The sequence below is a fragment of the Panthera pardus genome, unplaced genomic scaffold (assembly GCF_024362965.1).
Source record: "Panthera pardus isolate Hobbes unplaced genomic scaffold, ASM2436296v1 HiC_scaffold_27, whole genome shotgun sequence".
Lineage (NCBI taxonomy): Eukaryota > Metazoa > Chordata > Mammalia > Carnivora > Felidae > Panthera > Panthera pardus.
Window position 1 is genome coordinate 93,726,328 of NW_026526843.1, and position 19,458 is coordinate 93,745,785.

General features: G+C 36.6%; 1 protein-coding gene across 1 annotated transcript in view; it reads right to left on the reverse strand.

Moving 5' to 3' along the window:
* Positions 1-19,458, reverse strand: part of CFAP47 (cilia and flagella associated protein 47) — a 546,469-nt gene that overhangs the window by 361,183 nt on the left and 165,828 nt on the right. Inside the window, exon 27 of the mRNA XM_053891727.1 lies at positions 2,110-2,210. Coding sequence (XP_053747702.1) covers positions 2,110-2,210 — 101 coding nt within the window. The remainder of the gene's footprint in view (positions 1-2,109; positions 2,211-19,458) is intronic.

Sequence of the window (19,458 nt, forward strand, 5' to 3'; positions counted from 1 at the left end):
TATGCCTAGGAAGCATTAAATATATAATACAAATTATGACTATACTTATTTCTAAAGATATTTTAGAACATTTAAAAATCACGTTTTTCTATAGTAATATTTACTGAAATGGATGCATTATTTTTAATCCACAGATTTCATACTTAATCAAACACTAAGATTCTATTCCCTTTTTTCTTTTAAAGAAATAGCAATATTTTATACAGTAACTCCTCATTTTTTTGGAGGATATTATGAAAACTATGAGTGTTAAAGCAATTATAATAATATTTATAATCGTAATAATAATGAAATGATAATAGTAACAATAATTTATAGCTATTTACTCTATTGAGTCCTCACAAAAGCCTTTTGAAATAGATATTATTAGTATCCTATTACTCTCCTACCACGCGTATTTTGCTAAATAACAGATGTTTGAGGATTCGAGAATTAACAATAAAAGCATAAGGCAAATGGTGAGATCAGAACACAAAATAGAATTTCCACCCACGTTCTATGATACTTCATCCACTGCTCTTTCTGTTATATTATCTGAAATCTCCCCTACCCCTCAAGTATATTAGAAGAATATAAAAATATAACACCAGCATTGGTCAGAAATCTTTTAAATTTTGAGACTGTGTATAAAATTTGTAATATATATGTGCTTGGAAGGAACAGTCCGCAAGGTGAGAAGAATCCCGGGGAAGTATGGTATGTGGAAGTCCAGACAGAGTTTGAAGAGGGGTTGGGGCCGGGGGTCAACAGTATAAACTATTGCTCAGTAGTGAAGTAACAGCAGTAAAGTGGAAGAATGCTCTGCCTCACCCCTGACATGTCCTTCCTGTTGAAGGAAGCTATGGTATTCTAATTATTCAGTTTCCTTTGCTATTGTTCTCCCTCTGTGTGAGAAATTGAGTGGTTTATCTGACTGGTAAATTTGCAAGGAATAAATCAGGAATGCATGGCCTAGATTCACCCTTTTTCCTCTTTGGGAACAAGCCTGTCCACTGAGAAGATATAGCCCCTGTTTCCTCCAGCTGTCATCCTGCACTGGCCCCCAAAGCAGCTAAGAGGGAGGCATAATTTGAAGGGTAAGAGCAAGCAAGATTAGCTGATTAAGTAAAGTCCGAGGATGAAGGGATTCAGATAAAGGAATGGCCTAAGGCAAGAGAGTCTGGCCTCTCTCAGGTTTGTGACAGGAAAGATGATGGGTCAGTTGCACCCTTTGGAAGTTCAGAGTGTTCCTGCCTGATGGTCTCCATTGTTCCTGAAAAGTTCCAGAAAAGGTCATGCCCTGAGACTGAGAGAGAACAGAACTAAAGAGTTTCCAAAGGAGTGGGACACATTTGGAGAAGTGGAGAACAGGAGAAAACCGGTTACAAACATAGAAAAGATATCCAATACAGCACTGAAACAAGGCCTTGACAATATACACAGATGACACGTTTTTCCCACACTTCATCCTTTCTCCTCGTCTGAGACTGATTCCATCATTCTCACCATGTCTTACATTGCACATATTGTTCTTAGTCTCTCACCATTTCCTCTGCCGCAACTCCCAGCTGGCCTACTGATCACTCTCCAATTTTAATTCAGCTCACATCCCCACTGTTCCCTTTCCAAATCACTGATACTCAGAAATCACAGAAGGTTCCCACTATTACAGAATAAAGGGTGCAGTGGCCCCTTTATTGCCTGCCTTGTGTCGCCAGTAAGACCCCCATGCTTTTGTTATATTGCCCTTTGCCCAGATTATCCTGTTCAAGATCATTTGTCAAGCTCTACCCAGATGTCACCTTTTCTATAAAGTCATCCCAGACCCCATATGTCAGCATTACCCTCTGCACCACACCCACATCTCCAACACTCCAACTAGCTCATGTACAATACTCTTAATTCAATCTTCTTTGTATTTATTTATTTATGAGTCTTTTACTAGATTTTCAACTTTCGCAATTAAGAGACACTGCCATATTGTACTTTCAGTGCTAAACACAGCTCTTGGAAATGGCAGGAGATTAATAAACATCAGTTAATTTTAAGGTCACTTTATCTTCAGGTGTTGGCTTGGATGACAAGAGCATATACAGTGAGAGTAGGAGACGACAGTCATATCTAACTTACCTTCCTTTAAAATAATTGTTTGTTTATCAAGATGAGTTGCCATATACGGGTAAATAGTAAGAAGACAGTTTTCTGCTGTTCCAGTAACTGGAAGTAAAAACCTAAAAGTGAAAACATTGCATTTCAATAAAATAAATTTTTGAGATGCAGTGAACACAATGAAATATTTTTTATGTATGCTGTATGCCTTAAATGATCAAGACATGAATTATTTATCGTTTTTCTTTTCACCTACTTTGTTTTTCTTAACCACCTACCATATGTATTTTAATGGTGTAAGAATATTTACTTTTAAAGCTTTTAAGAGAGATGGTAAATTTCACAGTCAAGTGTGCTCTAGAACACAGCTTATAATTATGCAGGTTCATAAATGGATTCAGGAAATTTTAGGACTGAAGGAGCCTCAGACTTAATTTAATCACCTTCTTCTTGTAAAGAATCCCTGACAAATGGTATCTGGCTTCAGATGACACTACTAGGGAGACAGTACCAGAGGAAGACCCATGACTCAGAGACAACCGATTTCGTATCTAGAGAGCAGTAACTTCAGACATTCCGTTTCAGGGCAACAGAGAACAAAATCTACAATCTGATCCCCATTATGTTCCTTCAAATACTTAAAAATGGTCACTGTATCTTCTCTAGGCTTTCTCTTCTTCACATTGAAAACATTTATAACATTCAAGGTTTCTTTCAACTACAAGGTCTCCAAAAATTGCACATACCATCTAACTTCTTCAAGTGGTCTTTTGTGTTTGTCCTTTAAATATATCTGAGAACTGAAAGCAATACTACAAAAGTTATTCAACGAGTAGAGTACTACTCCCTTCCATAAACTGCATACTATTATCCTATTTTATAAAAGCAATGTGAAATTAATAAGAACTACAAAACTCCTAGGTTATATTGGGCCTGTCCAATTTATGTGACAACTCTGTCCTTGTACAACTGATCTTTTAATAGAAGTACTATGCTTTATCCATACCACTATAAACATGGATTATTGGTTTTACTTGTGCATTATAACATTTATCAAGATGATTTTACTCTTGAGTCTGCCATGTACTGTATTAGCCCTTCTACACAGTTTACGGTCACTGGCCAAGGTGAAACAAAATCTGGTGTTATAATCCAAGTTGATACAAGTAAAATATAGGATAGGATGAGACTATAAAGAAGTTTGTAGCAATATAATGAGCTGTCAGAGACATTCAAATAAACATGTTATATGTAAATGAATTGATTTTTACCTTAGTTCTGCATATTTTCCCATAAAGAAAGCATTATGTTTTTCTCTTTACAACTGATGTGCATTAAAATATTGTGCAAAATATACATATTGAGTACTGTCTTGTTTGACCAACCCTAATCATTCTATTCCATCATCCTAAACACATGTATCAGATAGCCCTATTCCAGATTAAATTGTATTTCTCTATGCAATTGTTTTTTTCTGTATGATGTCCTTTTTAAAATGAAATTGAGAATTCCTCGATAGCATGAATCATTACTTCTATATATGGTGTATTTGTGCTAAATGTAGTGATCGATCAAAATTCCATTAACTGTCCAACTCTGTTTAATTAACATTTCTCAGATTAGATAACACAGTTTACCCACAGATACCATCATCATTGTTATCTTAGAACCAAAAATGTTTTCTGCTTTAACAGTGATTACAGGAAGAGAAAACAAGGAAAAAAACAAACAAAAAAAAACATGATTCCAGCAAATGCTGTGGTGCTCTGCCCTTCTGTCCTTTTCCCCTAGGATGTAATTTCTTTGTGCGAGGCTCCCATCCTCTGGGTGGGCATGGTGGGGTAACTGTCATCTTTTTCAGAGAACCAATGTCAGATTACTAGAGCTGCTGAAAGCCTCAACTGCCTTGGAAATTTATGGTCCCCTGGGTGATGCTGCAGCCAACGCCCCGTGGTGCAGGAGTTTGAAAGCCCAGCTTCTTTGCTTCAAACGGGACAAAAACTCTGTGGTGTAACTTCATCTCCAGAGGATCCCATGGGATCAAGGTGAGGTTGGAGCTTAAATTTCATTTTATGTGGCATGACTGATTCCATGTTCTGCTTCCCTTCTCCCCTTCCTTGTTTTTTCCTGGCAGCCATTCCTTAATAAACCACATATCCATGAATCTTCATCTAAAAGTCAGCTTGGGGACAACCTTACCCAGGACAACAACCAAATGAACAAATACAACCGGTATCACTTAAAACTTTTATAAAATGATGTGGAACTAAAGAACATAAGATTGAAATAAAATTCATTCTGAGAATGAAACAGGAATAAATATATTTTTTTAATGTTTAGTTTTGAGAGACTGCAAGCAGGGGAGGGGCAGAGAGAGAGAGACGGCTATGTACTGACAGGCTGTCAGCAAGGAGCCAGATGTGGGGCTTGAACTTAGGAACCACGAGATCATGACCTCAGCTGAAGTTGGACGCTCAACAGATTGAGACACACAGGTGCCCCGGGAATAGTCTTACTTCTTTCTTGTATAAAACCAGCTCGTCGAAGGTGATAACATTGATTTTACATACTCCTCAAAGTAAAGAATAAACCAACATATACAAAATTCATTTGACGACATTCTTCTATAGAGTAGCACATGATATAGAAATTATACAACTTACACAGCATGGGAATATGGACACTTTAAACACTAACATCATTTTTATCAAACACACATGAAAATAGGGGCACCTGGGTGGCTCAGTTGGTTGAATGTCTGACTCTTGATTTCAGCTCAGGTCATGAACTCACAGTTCGTGGGACAGAGCCCCATGTATGGCTCTGCACTGACAATGCAGAGCCTACTTGGAATTCTCTCTCTCTTTCTCTCTCTGCCCCTCCCCTGCTTGCACTCTCTCTCAAAATAAATGGATAAACTTAAAAAAAAAAAAAAAGACCTCCTTTAAAAAAATACATTAAAACAGAAAAGGGACTTGCAGTCAGCAATACTAATACTCTACAATTTAACAAAAATATTTCTGAGAAAATAGGGCACTTTATGGTACCTTATCAGAGAATAATAGTATTATTTATGGATGCTCTATGCCAATCCATATAGCCAGGAACCATTAGTGGTAGACAATTTAGTCTAAAAATATTCAATATTACAATAACAGTAAAATTACTGTAACATTGTACAGTAACAGCGAAGTGACTGTGACATTATGGGTTTCAATTCTATTTGGTAATTTATATAGCAATCTTCAGGCGTATGTGATTTAGAAGAGTTCCAACGGGCAAAAATCAGGATCGAGATTCCTGGTAACAGAGGTGATACGATGCAGATGTTGGTGGTGATGGAAATGGGCTTGAACTATTGGGGGCAGCTACTGTGCTGAGCATCTAAAATACATTATTTCACTTATATAAATTTTCTCAACAGTCTTTGAGGATATAAAGTATTAACTTTCTCGACTTTGGTTACAATAGCAAGGTCCAGAAAAAGTCAACAGTTGTTTAAAGTCACACAATTAGGAAACAGAGGGCCCAACTTCAAGTTCAACCTGTCTGAAACAAAGCTATACTCTTGGCCTACTGCATGAGAATGGTTAGCTTCTAGGTCTGTCTCAGTGCACATATACTCAAAGTGACCAAGTCAGGAAAGAGTCTTAGATACGACCATGGATGTAAGCACTTACCAACATTGTTCACTACCTTCTTTTATCATCGATTATCTCATTAAACAATATCATTTTAATACTTCTAGCTGTTCTAATAATGTTAAGTTATATAAGTTCCTATGAGAAGCCAGTTTAAATAAAAGCCTTTTTTTTTTGGAAGAAATAAATATTCTCCTGTATTCTCAGGAAGAAACATTTTATTTCAGATGCTGTCCTAAGTAAATAATAACCAACATTTATAAAAGCAACATAAACACATTCTCCCATTGGACACATGAAAATTCCTACAGAGGTAGAAAGTTTGCAGGTGTGTATGGAAACAAAAGGGACTGCTGTACTCAAAGGGACAACGCAAAATAGGATAGGGAAAACTCTGGCTTCTCTCTATACCGCCACCATGTTAGATACGATTGTCATGTACAAACTATGAATATTTTAGTATGATAAATCAAACAGTAAATACCATAATGTACAGAAAGTCAAATATGGAATGCAATATTTATTTTTATACTTTGTCATTTCAGGCTCACCTGAAATTTCTCATTAGTGATTGTTTTCCCTCTACCCCAACATTGTACTTTACATTTTTCTAAATTCACAGAATTGAAAGACTAGTAAAATAAACACATAGGTGCCCTTCACCCAGTTAAATTACTATTTCACCACATTTGTTTCTCTCTCTTCTATTAAAAATTTATTTTCTTGGGACATATGGGTGGCTCAGTTAAGTGTCTGACTCTTGACTTTGGCTCAGGTCATAGTCTCACAGTTTGTGAGATCGAGCCCCACATCAGGCTCGATGTCAGCCGTGTCAGCAGCACAGAGCCTGCTTGGAGTTTTCTCTCTCCCTTTCCTCTGCCTCTCTCTTGCTCACTCTCTCAAAATAAATAAACAAAAAAAATTTTTTTTCTTAAAATGTGTGTGTACACAAATCGACCCCCTAAATATTCAGCCTGTATCTCCTCAGAACAAGAACATTATTCTATATAATCATAATCCTATCATCACTACCATCAAATTTAACATTAGTACAAGAATATTATCTAGTTTGTAGTCCATATTCAAGAGTCCCAGTAATGTCAAAGTCCAAACTGAGAAATTGATTGAAATGGTTTTCCTTTAAACCAAGACAATCTCTGTGTCATTCTTGGGTGGTCCTTCATTAATTGACAGTATTTTTAAGAGTTAAAGCTACTTGTTTTTGTCTGAAATATTCTCATTGTCCTCTCATGACTGGATAATTTTTTATTTCCAACAAGAAAATCTCATATGTGCTGTGGCACAGTTCTAGCTCATCCCACCAGGGAGCTCAGCAGGTCAGTGTTCCTCCTTATTAGTGATATAGAGTCTGGTCATTTGGTTATGATAGCATCCATCAGATGTCCTCATTTTTTATACCAACATTTAAAATAATATATATATATGTATGTATATATATATATATTTAAATTAAATTAATTAAAAAATATATATTTATTATATATATATAATTTATATATCATGAAATCCATCTTTTTAAGATGTACAAATCAGTGGTTCTTAATATTTTACAAAGTTGTATAACCATCACCATTACTTTTTGAGTATTTTCATTGCTTACAAATGAAGCCCTATATATATTAACAGTCGGTCACCATTTGCCTCTCCCCTCGGACCCTACAAATCACTCACCTACTTTCTGTCTCTATGGATTTGCCTATTCTGGATATTTAATAATTGATTAGTAATTAGCAACGGCAAGTAAGAGCAGGTAATAAGTAATGTATGGATAAAATGTTGAGACCATGTAAACATCCCTTCCTCATCAACCTTTCATCCAGGGCATATGAAGTATATACTATGTGTTTCAGTTGGGTAAAGCCTTCTGGAAGGGCTCCTCCAAGTAGCGAGGTCAGTGGCTCTCAAGGTTGACAAGTACAGAGCCAGGTTCCAAGACTGAAAAGCCTGGTGTGAGATTTTATGAAGGATTAGCCTTGATTGCTCAAATGTTTAGTGGGATTCACCAATGAAACCCTCCAGGACTGGACTTTTCTTTGTGGGAAGATTTTTAAAATAATCATTCAATCTTTTTACTTGTTATAAAAATGTTTATATTTTCTACTTCTGGTGCGCCTGGGTGGCTCAGTTGGTTAAGCGTCTGACTTTGGCTCAGGTCACGACCTCACCGTTCAAAATTTGAGCCCCACATCAGGCTCTGGGCTGACAGCTCAGAGCCTGGAGCCTGTTTCAGATTCTATGTCTCCCTCTCTCTCTCTGCCCCTCCCCTGTTCACGCTGTCTCTGTCTCTGTCTCTCTCCCTCTCTGTGTGTGTCTCTGTCTCAAAAATAAACAAACATTAAAATCAATTTATATTTTCTATTTCTTCTTCAGTTAGTTTTGGTCTGTGTCTTTCTAGGAAATTGTTAGTTTCATCTAAATCATCTAATCTGTTGGCATACATATTATTCCCTTCTTTCTGATTTATTTGCATTTAACATGTGTTCCTTTTTTTTAGGATTTTCTAGTTTCCTAAAGTGGAAGTTTACACCACTGATACGAAATCTTTCATCTTGTTTAATATAGGCATTTAAATCTATAAATATCCTTCCAAACATCACTTTAGCTGCATCCCATAAATTTAGACATGGGGTGCTTTCATTTTCCTTTATCTCAAAATATTTTCTAATTTACCTTATGACTTCTTCGTTGATACATTAGTTATTTAGTAGCGTGTTGTTTAATTTTCACATATTTATGAAATTCCCAAATTTCCTTCTGTTAATTAATTTAATTTCATTGTGTTGGAGATCATATTTTGCATGATTTCAATCATATTTAAAACATAGAAACTTGGGGCGCCTGGGTGGCTCAGTTGGTTGAGTGACCGACTTTGGCTCAGGTCATGATCTCACAGTTTGTGAGTTCGAGCCCCGTGTCAGGCTCTGTGCTGACAGCTCAGAGCCTGGAGCCTCCTTCCGATTCTGTGTCTCCCTCTCTCTGTCCCTCCCCTGCTCATGCTCTGTCTCTGTCTCAGAAATAAATAAATATAAAAAAAAAGAATTAAAACATAGAAACTTGTCTCATAGACTAGTATGTAATTATCATAGAGAATGCTTCTTATGCACTTGAAATAAAATGTATTTTCTGTTCTTATTACATGGTATGTTCTATACCTACCTATTAAGACTGCTTGGTTGACAGTGTTTTTCAAGTATTTTATATCCTTACAGATTTTGTTTAGATATTCTTTCCATTATGAACACTGAGGTGTTGAAGTCTTCAACTATTATTTTTGAAGTATCTGTTTCACCTTTCAAATCTGTCAATTTTTCCTTCATAGATTTTGGGATTATTTGTTAGGTGCAGTTCTGTTTTTAATTGTTATATAGTCCTGATGGATTAACAATTTCATCATTACAAAATGTCCATCTTTTCTTTAGCAACATTTTTTTGTTTTAAAATCTATTTTTCCTAATGTTATTATAACCATCCCACTTCTCTTATAGGTGCTAACTGCATGGTATGACTTTTTCCATCCTTTCAATTTCAACTTATTCATATTTTTGAATCTAAAGTGTTTTGTAAACCATACACAGTTGTAGTTTGTTTTTGTTTGCTTGTTTGTTTTTTACCTGACAATTTCTGCCTTTGGACTGTTTAATCCATTTACATGTAAGGTTATTTTTTATTTTTTTGGATTTTTATCTTCTATTTTGTTTCCTGTATGTTTCATGTCTTTTTTTTTGTCTGTTTTTTATTGCATTCTTCTGTATTAAAGTGGATTGTTTCTATTATACCATGTTAATTGCTCAATGATTTTTAGCTGTTTTTTTTTTAGTTAAAACTTTTTGGTGGCTCAGGATTACAATATGCACTTCAATTTAGCACCTATTCCAGATTTATACTAACTCAATTCCAATATGCTATAAAACATTGCTCCAATATATCTCCATTCCTTCCTTTTATTGTCACATAGAATTACATCTGTATGTGTTACAGATCCAGTAATCTGTGTTATAGTTGTTTTATACAATTTTATGCTTTGTAGGGGCAAGCGGGTGGCTCAGTCGGTTGAGTGTCTGACTCTTGATTTTGGCTCAGGTCATGATCCCAGGGTGTGGGATCGAGCCCTGGGTCAGGCTCTGCACGGAATGTGAAGCCTCTAAGATTCTCTCTCTCTGTCTTTCTTGCACACACTCTCTCCCTCTCTAAAATAAAAATTATTTTAAAAAATCTTATGCCTTTTTAAGATGTTAAGATAGAAAAAATCTATTTAGTTTTTTATATTAGATTTCATTACCATTGCTAGTTCTCATGTTTTCTTCCTGTGGATTTAATTTATTACACAGTGTTATTTCCTTACTCTGTACAAGTTCACTTCTACTGCCCATGGCAAAATAATTCACATGTAACTTTACTTACACACAAAAAGGGTGGATATGTTTATTTAAATACTTAATGCTTACCATAACTAGTACTTTGATGTTAGTTAGGCCAATCAATGGGACTAAATCTGGTACCGTAATGTATATTTACAACCATCGAGGTCATCCATGGTGTTGACAGAGAGAAGAATCTCTCTATCACAAGTGAGGACATCAAATATCATTTTGTTAGTCATTACTAATGTTACAGAGTTTTTAGATATTCATTTTTATTAAATCAAAACAGAATGACAAGATTCTTGATGATAATGTGATGCTCACTTATTTGTTTTTTAATATCTTTCCTTGAGTGGAGAGAAAAGGAATAAAGTTATAGCTACTCATCTGAACACTGCAATAATCCACCATATATGTTATCTGGAGCCCATCAAGGTGCTGTTATTTACGAATATTCACAATCCTAGGAAATATATGCTATTAACCAATTTAGTGACCTTATCACTTATCTAAGTGTGCATAAATCCATGGAAGTATGTTTCACATGTGAATGTATTCCAATGATTTGTATCACAGCAAAGTAAGGGCAGAGAATTCTTCTTGAGTACATGAGAGATGCATCAATATTCATCAAGCCTAGAAATATATGTACATTTAGCAATATTTTAAACATATATCAATTTTTTTTTTACTAGTATCACCTCATTTTTAGTCTGCCCAACAATCTGGAAGTAATCCCGTAATTGATGTAAACCATTTTTGAAATCTTAAAATCTCTCTTTAGGTCTAGTCTCACATTTTGAAATCATTAACTTTGATTAATATAGTATATCAGTACGTTTTATTCTTAATTTAAGTGTTCTTAGGGGAAAACATAGTGGTTACCATTTAATGGGATTTCCAGGAAAGAAATGTGACATAAAGCAAAATTTACCACCAAAATTTACCATTTGTGTCTATGCAGAGATATGTATATCACTTTTTTTTTAATATTTATTTTTGAGAGAGAGAGAGGCAGACTGCAAGCAGGGAAGGGGCGGAGAGAGGGAGAGATGGAATCGGAAGTAGGTTCCAGGTTCTGAGCTGCCTGTCAGCACAGAGTCTGACACGGGGCCCGAACCCACGAATCGTGAGATCATGACCTGAGCGGAAGTCAGACGCTTAACTGACTGGGCCACCCAGGCGCGTCAAGAGATGTATATCATTAATGTACAAATAATGTGCTTGTTTTCATGAAGGTAGGTATATAAATTTATTATATTTCAAAAATACCCAGAAAAACTTTAACTTTAATCAGAAATACAAATTATTTCAATACAGTAAAGGGCACTATCTTTAGCCTCCAAAAGTAGAACTGCTAAATATGGCGGCTTGCTCTACAATGTGATTAATGCAATAATGCCTATTAAAGCTGAGTTGAAGATTTGTAAGCTGAGTGAATCATTAGCTATTCTGTTGCTTGCATCATTATATACTTAATGTTTAATTCCAAAAAAACTTACTGCCGAAGCTCTAGCTATTAGATACAATATATGGGTCAGCATTTGCAACCTGATGAAACCAAACACTCAAACTCTCTCCGTGAGAACATGAGCTCATATAAAACAAACAAACAAACAAAAAAGGTTATTTTTGCTAAATTATTTCTAGAATGCCATAGTGCACTTTACTTTAAAAGATAACCATGATCTAGCTAAAACACAGAGTAGGTAGTTTTTACATGTTAGTTTCATTTCCTCTCTTAGAAGATTTCTGGATATATATGTATTTTTAATGAATGTAGCAAAAAAATTAAGAATTTATGATTTGAAATATCTGGAATCAATCCATTCTCAGGAAGAGGTTTTGTTTGTTTGTTTTTTGTTTTTCTTTTTATTAACAATAACACAGACTAAGATCAGAGTTGGTCAGAGTTGGAGGCCATCAACTCTGTGTCATGGTGGAATCTCCTCTAAGAGAATGCCTTGCAAAAAATCATTTCCCTAACTATTTGGCCAAAGACCTGAAATCCCACCTTGAATATACTCGAATATAGGCTGCACTAGTATCCCATTAGTTTATGCAAGGCTGAGATCAAGATCACCTATACAGTATATGTAAGACAAGTATCATCAAAACCTAAAGTAGAATCCTGAACTACCTTTTTCATTTTAGCATGGAAAAAATGAATTCAACTTCCTGTCACTGACACTTCTTTATGGAGACTTATCTAGAAGTAATAGGAAAACACGACATCCAGCAAGACCCTGGAAGATCCCATTATCTGCAAACACCTATGTGCTGGCTGCAAAATGCGGTTGGAGACTGATTCTCACAGTTACAGGGAGTATGTTGTTAAGATCAAAGGGCAAACATGTGCTGCTGGATTTGGAAATCAGAAAAGAAAACTCTTAAAATACAATAACCCTGAGGTAAACAGTTGTCAAGACAACAACAGAGTATGAGAGGGGGAAAGACAGTCATCAAAGAAAGTATAAAACAAACAAAAAAAGTATGAAACCTAATAAATTTGCAATGGCCACTCAGTAAATTGACTGATAAGGTTGGGAGTTTTACTAGGGACTACAAAGGCTCCATTTGGGAGATTAGTAAAACAAAGGATATTTTGTTAACATATCTGACATCTGCTCAGATCACGATTTCACCGTTCCTGAGTTCGAGCCCCGTGTCAGGCTCTGTGCTGGCAGCTCGGAGCCTGGAGTCTGCTTAAGATTCTGTGTCTCCCTCTCTCTCTGCCCCTCCCCTGCTCTCTGTCTCTCTGTGTCTCTCTCTGTCTCTCTGTCTCTCTCTCTCAAAAATAAATAAAATTTAAAAAATTGATTTGATTTGCCTTTAATTCACATATATACTGCTTTTCTAAACTGTTTATTTATTTTAGAGAGGGGGAGAGGCAGAGAGCGATGGGGAGAGAGAATCCCAAGTAGGCTCTGTGCTATCAGCACAGAGTCTGACACAGGGCTCAAACTCACGAATCAGGAGATCATGACCTGAGCCAAAATCAAGACTCATATGCTTGACCAATTGAGCCACCCAGGCACCCCCATATATACTGCTTTTTAATTTTCTTTCATTTCAAAGGTTTGTTGATGTCCAACATTGCCATCAGTCACCATGTCCTTATATTGATTCAATCAAAATCACTCTCTTTCACCACTTTGTTTTTCATTGTAACTACTATCACTGTAGTTCTGTGCTTCTTCAAGCATCAGTCTGGGATAGTTTATTTATTGGGCTCTCCACTTCTAGCCTTTGTATTTTCATAGTCCCCTGACACATAAATATCTTTTCTCTCTCATCTATCTCCTTAGAGGCAAAGGCCAGTGAACAGCACATAGAAGACACTTGGAAGTTGTGAGCACATACACAGATGGATGGATGGATGGATGGATGGATGGATGGATAGATAAAGTGACTGACATCTTCATTCTGGATCCATTTGAGCTAACAGAAAAGACCACTTCATAGCCATCACCAGGGACACAACAAGTATACTATTTAACCTCAAATTAACACAGTTTGGGTTTACTGGAAGAAGCCAGTCCTGGGTTTAAAAGGTTTATTAGAATCAACACCTGTGTAAGAAAGAGGGTGGAGGTAGAGTGGAGAATAAGAGCAAGAAGGTGGGCTGCAGACTGTGGAGAACAGGATGATGTAGAACAGCCTTATCAGCCTAATAAGGCCAACTGGGCAGGGAGCTTGGGATTGCCTTTCAGAATTTCTGCCATTGGTCTAAAATGTCTAGCCCTCTAAACCTGCCTGAGTCAGTCAGGGAATGCAGGCTTGCCTGGTGGAGTGTAACCTTAGACCAAGTGGAGTTGTGACAGATTCTGTAGGAGCTGACAAATGGAAGTAGGTGGCTGACTTCATTCCACATGGTTGGGCAGCAAATCCTACCTTGAAGCCACAGTAGGAGGTTCAGTCCCATGGATTTCTTACTGATCAACCCACTTTTATATTGATTTCTAAATCAGAAAAATCTAACAGGTGAGATGATCATTTGCACAGCAAGATGTACAGACTGCTAACCCCAAATGCTTGGTGGTTTACAAATGAGGAGGGGCATATTGGTCAACTAAAGCAACTCTGACTAAGTGAGGAGAGACTAAGTGACTAGTCAAGGGCCTCCCATCTCTCCTAAATCTGTGGAGCCCTTTGCAGAACAGAGAATCTTGAGGCACTTGTTAGAATTCTACTGACTATAAATGTGAAATGCCCCTTCTTAGTCAATTTTCCTCTGACATAGCTCTTATCCATCAGTATGAATTCATGGTGTATGTCACCTATCACTCTTCTTTTGCAATGACTATCATCTGAATACTTAATGGCCAAGGTGATGCTGTATAGTATTTAAAGTTATGGTTTCAAGTGGGAGCCAAGTGAATGCAAGTAGACAATACTTTTACTTTGAAAGTAAGGGCATGACTGAGTCCTCCAAGATTCACTATGACGATATTCATCTTTAAATAAAATTCAAGCAGTTCAATGATTAATTTAAGCAGTCTGCTAAAATTCTGAAAAACTGTTATTAAAAGCATTTTTTCTCTATCAGTTTCTATTTGGTTGGAATACTGAAAGTGTTCAGGCTAAAGGTAAAGGTCAAAGAAATTTAAGTAGTAAAATTACATAAAATGAAGAATATTAAAATAAGATAGTTGAATACATTTAATGAAAGTGTTAACATAAGAAACGCTTACTAATATTGTTAGTTTTAAGTTGGATGCAAATTTAAAAACAAGAAATTCCAACTAGTTGTACCATATTCTGCCTTCTTTTTAAAAGTTTTTGTTTGTTTGTTTATTTTTAGAGAGAAAGAGAGAGCAGAGGAGGGGCAGAGAGAGATAGAGGGAGAGAGAGAATCCCAAGCAGGGTCTGGTGCTGTTAGCATGGAGCCCAGAGGGGCTTGAACTCAAGAACCCATGAGATCATGACCTGAGCTGAAACCAAGAGGTGGATGCTTAACCAATTGAGCCACCCCGGTGTTTCATATTCTGCCTTTCTTTTAACTTGAGGGAAATAAATGAATTTTGATTTCTACCACCCTCTGTAAGCATACAGCATAAGTATCAATATGACCTATCTAATGTGAAATGCTCAAAAATAGAGCAATAATTATAGAAAACTAATGGCCACATAAATTAAACCAGGTTGCAATGGGAAAGAAATACATAAGAGATCTCTAGGGCAGCAGGGATGCTATATTTCTGGACCTGAGTGGTAGATACAAGAGTGTTTGTAAATTAATTTCACACAGTTTTATCTAAGTTGTTTCAAGAAGAGCAAAAACCTTTCCAAACAATTAATCAAAAAAGCAACCTCAAATTGATACTGCTGTGGTAGTTGAAAATTATCACCATGGAAGTATCATGTGCACTAAGTACAAATTTAGAAGTGTTTGGGAGTTTCTTTGCAAATGTGGAAGTGATGCTGGCATTTACAAATTGGGAATGTTAACACAAACATCTCCCTACATTATCTCCAAATTAAGATTATAATCAGCAAAGACAGCAGGAAGTAACCTTTAGTAGTCAATAGAGAAAAACCCAATATGCCATTCCCCAAAGTATGTGAACAAAGCCCTTCTTACTAATAACAGATCAACAATACCAATATACTTGTTTGAAGGAATCTAAAATGCAGAATGGACAAACACAGAAGTCAGGATAGGTTTAAAAACAAATCTAAGGATTTAATACAATCACAAAAGGATAAACATAACTGAGCACCAAAAGGAATATTACAAAAGGCGGGGCTAGCGTCCACAGTCCTGCCACCTTCCTCCACACACAGTTCCTACTGAAAGGACAAGTGCGCTGGCAGAAACTAGGCACCAGTGCCAGGGCCGTTCGGGCCTTGCAGAACTTCTGGTGAAGAAGACCAAATCTGCTTTTGCCTGAAAGCCTCAAATGTCTGAAATGCAATTAGAACACCAAGAGGGATTTACAGAATGTCAAACTTAATAAAATACTGGAAGTACTGAAAAGGGGAAACGGCTGTTCCTACTTCAGCTGGAATCTGCTGTGCCCAGAATCCATCCTCTTCTTGATAAAAACAGAATCCCCCTCCCAAGAGTCAACAGGCCACATAGCCATGCAGGTACACACACTTGCACCTAGGCCTGCCCACGGGACTAAGCTTGGGTCAGTGACACATTGGTAAAGGTGATGGGTGAATGTCCTAGATCATCTCCTTAAAAATTTTTGACCTACAGTCCCCGCATTCTATTCTATTAGCGTAGAGATAACAGCAGCAGACTTTGGAAGCTGTACATTAAAGGTGACAGAGCTAGCTCACAAGTCCCAGACTACCTTCCCACTTCATTCCGTTGTGTGACGTATGCGGGGAAAAACCCACAGACTAATTAGGCATATTATCTTAAAAACAACCTTTATTTATGTCTATATCTATGTACACATATATTTCTCCATACATACACACCTAGAATTGCATATATTTGCATAACCAAAGGTAATCTATGAAAAGATACTACATTTTTAATATAACATGTGACCATGTATGTGGAATTAAAAGGCAGAAAAGCTATTAATGGTATTTTCAACTTTTGCAATGTTTGAATTGTTATAATAAGCTCCGTTTTGTTATTTAAATGCCTGGTTTTCTATGTATAAAGCAATTGAATATTATAACTGCAATCAAACATAATCCTGTTAAGGTATTTCCTTGATTAATCAATTCAAATTTACAAATAGGTAAGGGACTGAGTAGCCAGACAGGGTTTGAGTATGGCAAGTTGAAGAGAACCCGACTAATAGGTCACTAGGCAGCAACTAACTGCGTGGGGATCCGACTTCTCAGAGCTCTGCGAAGACCAGCAATCAGGCAGGTGCTCATAAACAGTAAGGGAGAGACAAAGTACAAGACATTGGAATTTCCTCTAAAATGAAAAGTCTCTAAGCAGGGCAGAGAACTATCACTGGCTCCAAAGAGAATGGGGTTAAAGAGAAGGAAAAAGGAGGAAAAGACAGAAACCAAATCATCTGTGGTTAACTTTTCTTTCTGCAACCTGTGTTAAAAGCACTATGATCTGGGGCACCTGGGTGGCTCAGGTGGTTAAGCTTCTGACTTCAGATCAGGTCATGATCTCACAGTTCGTGAGTCCGAGCCCTGCATTGGGCTCTGTGCTGATGGCTCAGAGCCTGGAGCCTATTTCAGATTGTGTGTCTCCCTCTTGCTCTCTGCCCCTCCCCCAGTCTCTCTCTCTCTCAAATAATAAAAAAAAAAAACATTAAAAATAAAAAAGCACTATGATTTTCATAATCTGAGAAGACATGGTAAATACCATATTGGAAGTTCCTGGGCTTTTGAAGTTTCTGTGCAAATTTGAAGTACTAACATGTTGCTATATGTGAATGATGAACAAAGCACAATTACGAAATTTTTCTGTTGATAGTGTATTATAATACACCGGTACCCTATGTTTTGATTAAATATAAATATGCTACTTTCTAATTGAGACTGTGTTACAATCCTATGCGTTGTCTTAACAGATCTACCATGAAAATAACGTTCTTCATAGAATGAAGGTGCCATTACAAACAGCCTTCCACAGACCTAGGTCAAGGAATAAGGAACAGATGATTATATCAGAACAAAGCACAGCCCCTTATGAATTCGACTCCCCCCGTACTGCCTATTCTATCTATACACACAACATCAAGAAAGGTGGACAAATACACAGTATTATGTACAATCCAGCCCCCCAAAACATGACAGACAATGTTTCAGGGGAGTATTCCAACACTGTCTTCAGTTACGATCTGTTAGCTGGTTATTGACATATTCTTGAGATTTCCTATTGTCTGCATTTCAGCAGCCACAATGCTAAAATTCTGGATGGCTCACTGTTAATGGACAGCAGGTTTGAGCTAAGAACGTCCTAAATAACTGCTCTTCTTAATATATAAGGGGAGTTTTGAATAACTCAGAAGCTGCTTCTAGCTTCTGTAGATGTCCTTGGCTCACTTTATACACTTATTTTAAGTATTAATTTAAATGCCCGTTTAAGTACATATTTACAGGCTTTTTTTTTTTAATGTTTTATTTTTGAGAGAAAGAACACAGGTGTGCACCAAACAGGGGAGGGGAAGAGAAAGAAGGGGACAGGATCTGAAGCAGGCTCTGTGATAACAGCAGAGAGTCCCAGGTGGGGTTGGAACTCACAAACCATGAGATCATGACCTAAGCCAAAGTTCGAAGCTTAACTAACTGAGCTTATTTACAATAAGCCTGTAGGGGCTTATTATGGGGCCCTACAGGCTTATTGTAAATATTGAAATATCCCAAAAAGTCACATACAAAGCAGATATCAATATATACTACAGTTACTAAGGTCACATTGCCAACCTGAATGCATTAATGCTCTCCGTGTTTGACTCTGGGTCTGATTCATTCCCTGCTAATCTCCTTTATGTGATGCAAGTTCCTGCCCCTTCAAAAACAGTAAGGTGTCTGGAAGAGGCAGACTAAGAGTACTTTTAAAAATACTAGACTCAGAACCAAAGTTTCCAGGTGCATACTACACAAATACCGAATTATGCACTGACTAAAACAATAATTAGAATCACCTTTCATTATTCCTCATTTTCTTTTTATTGTATTGAATGCCTTAAAAAACAACACAATTCCAATTTAAGTGATTGTCAATGTCAATGTGCTATTATTTTAATAAGAGTGAGCCTAACAAGGTTTATTATGCATCAAAAATGTTTTTGAATCCATAACAGGTTGATAAAATGCTACTGTATAGAGAAAAAGATATAATTAAGAGTTCTACATTCTCAGTTTTAACCAAAAGATCTGCACATTTTAAAATATATTTCTCCACTAGTGAAATGTTCAGTATATTTGTAATTAAGACCATGGGTTTTACCTCTAAATTTAGAATGGAATAACTATCACATATCAATGAAGAAGGTAGAAAATTACAATTTGTCATTTAAACTTTATTAATGCATTAATTTATCTATATATGCAAAGTCCTTATTTTCCTTTTTTTAATGTCAGAAGACATAAAGAATACAGTACCTTCAAACCAGCAACTTGCAAAAACACAAAAACAAAAACAAAAACAAGACTGTGACTCATTCTTTTTCAGAAACGATCAAGACGTTTGCCACACAGTATCTTACTCCTGATTACGAAAAACCACAAACTCATATGGAGTTAAGTGACCGACTATATCAGGCAGGACCCAGGAGTCCGTGTGCCAGGAAATTCACAGAGCAGGCTTTAGTGGGAACTTCACTGCTAAAGATACTGAAGCTTCTAAACACCAGCCAATCTCAAATGTGTGGGACCACTTCTCCCAAAGTCATTAGGACTACATTAAC